The sequence below is a fragment of the Papaver somniferum genome, chromosome 2 (genome assembly GCF_003573695.1).
Source record: "Papaver somniferum cultivar HN1 chromosome 2, ASM357369v1, whole genome shotgun sequence".
NCBI lineage: Eukaryota > Viridiplantae > Streptophyta > Magnoliopsida > Ranunculales > Papaveraceae > Papaver > Papaver somniferum.
Genome location: NC_039359.1, coordinates 109,502,256 through 109,505,222, shown reverse-complemented (window position 1 = coordinate 109,505,222; position 2,967 = coordinate 109,502,256). Strand labels below are relative to the sequence as shown.

At 35.4% G+C, this 2,967-nt stretch overlaps 1 protein-coding gene across 1 annotated transcript; it reads right to left on the bottom strand.

Annotated features, from left to right (window-relative positions):
- On the bottom strand, positions 1–2,437 carry LOC113348771 (ras-related protein RABA1f-like). Its single transcript, XM_026592630.1, has 2 exons — positions 2,006–2,437; positions 1–742 (listed from the first exon to the last, which is right to left on the bottom strand). The coding sequence occupies exons 1-2, from the start codon at positions 2,224–2,226 to the stop codon at positions 310–312; spliced, it is 654 nt and encodes a 217-aa protein (XP_026448415.1). The 5' UTR covers positions 2,227–2,437; the 3' UTR covers positions 1–309.
- Positions 2,438–2,967: the final 530 nt, after the last annotated feature.

Genomic DNA, 2,967 nt, shown 5'->3' with positions numbered 1-2,967 from the left:
AAACGAGAATGATACTGTATCAGATAAATGTAGACCAAAAAAGGCCAAAACAGTTCTTGCAAAATTTTCAACTACAGTATTACAAGAGTTGCTGCATTGAAATTCTAGGTCATTGTGTTTACAGGGCAAACAACGAAGAAGAATTGTCTAAATACATTTCTACCTTGGAAGCAATATAATATAACTGAACCATGTGGGTCATTGAGTATTTAAGTAATACAGGAAGGTGGACAAAAAGAAAAGGAAAAACGGCAAGGAACTAGCTAAACAGAATGAAGTGGAAAGAATTGATCAAGAGCTTAAAGAAGATTAAGCAGAGCAACATCCAACCTTCTTCACGGCTGACACATCGTCCTTGGAGCCAACATTGATTGTCTGTCCCTTGGGCAATGCCGCTGGGTCATCCCCAATATCAAGAGCTTTCCTGCTGACAACACGGTAGATCTGGGTGAGCACTTCAGTGAAGGCATTTTCCACATTCATAGATTCCAACGCAGATGTCTCCATAAAGCAGGTATTTTCTTTCTCAGCAAAGGCGGTTGCATCCTCAGTTGAAACAGCTCGTAGGTGGCGCAGATCTGCTTTGTTTCCCACAAGCATGATCACAATATTTGAATCAGTGTGATCCCGGAGCTCCTTTAACCATCTCTCAACATTTTCAAAGGTAACATGACGTGTGACATCATAGACAAGCAGTGCACCGACGGCACCACGATAGTATGCACTAGTGATTGCACGGTACCTTTGTCAAAGAAACATTAAATGAGATTTAACTATTTAAGTATTAAACGCCTAACTGAAACAGGATAGATATCAAAGGCTAGGCTGTGTTAAACAAAAACATGATAGATATCTAAGAGTCAAGCACAGCCTTTCTTTACCATGGAGATTGTCTAAGCATGGTAGTTCTAACTCTAGCTTAGCATACTATGGCCAAAAACTTGTTATGTTTCAGAAATACATCATCAAATGCTTAAATGATAAAATCCAAAAAATTTAACCATCTCTGATAACTCAACACCTATTATGTCCTAAAGATTCGGACACTAAGTAATAATAGATATCTCACAGAACACAAATGGAATTTAGTCATGCTAGATGTTGCCTAACATCTGTTTCAGCTCTGATACACATAAGATGCATAATCATGCGACTACAGACTGTTTTACAGGGTCCAGATAATTCCACAGAACAACCAAACTACAACACACTACAATGGAATTCATTTCAAATTAAATGAAAGATTCAAAACAGAAAAAGAAACACTTCAAATGGACAATTTCCCAGCCTCGTATAAAACATCGTTAGTGCACATAGAGAAAACTATTCTCCCATACAAATGACTAGCATCTTGTTTGTTTGCAGCTGACTCGGCGTCTGGATCTGAGTCAACCTCTGACTCGGGCCGAGTCAGCAGTCAGACCGTTTGTTTTGCATTTTGAGTCAGATCTGACTCGACCTATGACTCAGACATAACCCCTGACTCGGACCCATTTGAGTCAGGTAACAAATACTCCTGACTCACGGGATCAAGCCACTGACTCACGTTTTTTGAGTCAGATCTGACTCAAAACAAACATATTGAGTCAGATCCAGATGAGTCAACTGATTTCATTCAGATCCAGATGAGTCAACTGATTTCACTCAGATCCAGATGAGTCAGGAGTAAACAAACATAGTGTATGTTACACTTCAAAACACATGCAAAAGACATCAAAATGCAGCAGCAGCAAAATGTTGCTCTATCTAATGTCGGTCACATTTATAAACTAAAATGATACATCTGCAGCGAAGAGAAGGCAATTATGATCCAATCCAAACGAATAATTATCATGATAAAATAAATCACCTAAACCAATTAATGCACCTCTAATCTTACTCAGAAACAAGATCATCAAAACGTGTAATATAACAAACAAATGAAAACAATATCACAGATCTATTAAAAAAAACCTAAAAATTGAGAATTCATATCTAATAAAGAAAATGGGGAAAGGGATCAAACCTTTCCTGACCAGCGGTATCCCAAATCTGAGCTTTAACAACCTTATCATCAACACGAATACTTCTTGTAGCAAATTCAACACCAATGGTTGATTTAGATTCAAGACTAAATTCATTACGAGTAAATCTAGACAGAAGATTGGATTTACCAACACCCGAATCACCGATCAATACAACTTTAAATAGATAATCATAATCATCGTCAGCTCTATATGCAGCCATTTTTTCTTCTTTTTTATTTGGTGATATAATCGATTGGAATATGTAAGGTTTTTATGAAGGAACAAATCTAGGTTTTGACGTTTATTTGAAAATTTTGATCTTCATTACCTGAATGTCGACATTGAAAGGTTTCTCGAGGTCGAGGGTTAAAAGAGCAGGGAAAGATGGAAAATGTTGAAACTTGAAAATTGGAGAAAAAGAAAAATAAAAAAGATAAACATTCCGATTTTTAGTATTATATATATTTTTCTCTAAAATAATCTCTAATTTGGGTAAATTCGAAGGTAAATTTTATTTTTATTTAAGAGCAGATCCCTTGGCACTCTTATATTCACGTCATTTTACACTTTGAGTGATATTTCTCTTCAAAATTTTCAGCAGTGATGAATTTGAAGCTAGTATTATGAGGATGCCATCCTCTTACAATGATTTACATACCCACAAAAAATGAACATGTTCTGAAATATTAAGCCTCACTATCTATCAATTTTAATTTCAACGGTTGAAAATCTGCTGATTTTCGACGATTAATTTTCAAATATAGTAAATAATGATATAAGTATCGTAACGTGCTCATTTTTGATGGAACATAGATCTCTGTAATTGAAAATACCCCTAGAATATTAATTTCAAAAAAACGACTTAGGTTTTATAAAGAAAATTATCTCCCAAAATATGAGAAAATTATGAATATAGTCATCCGAGTGGATACTCCCACTTTATTTAAAGTAAATTTTATTT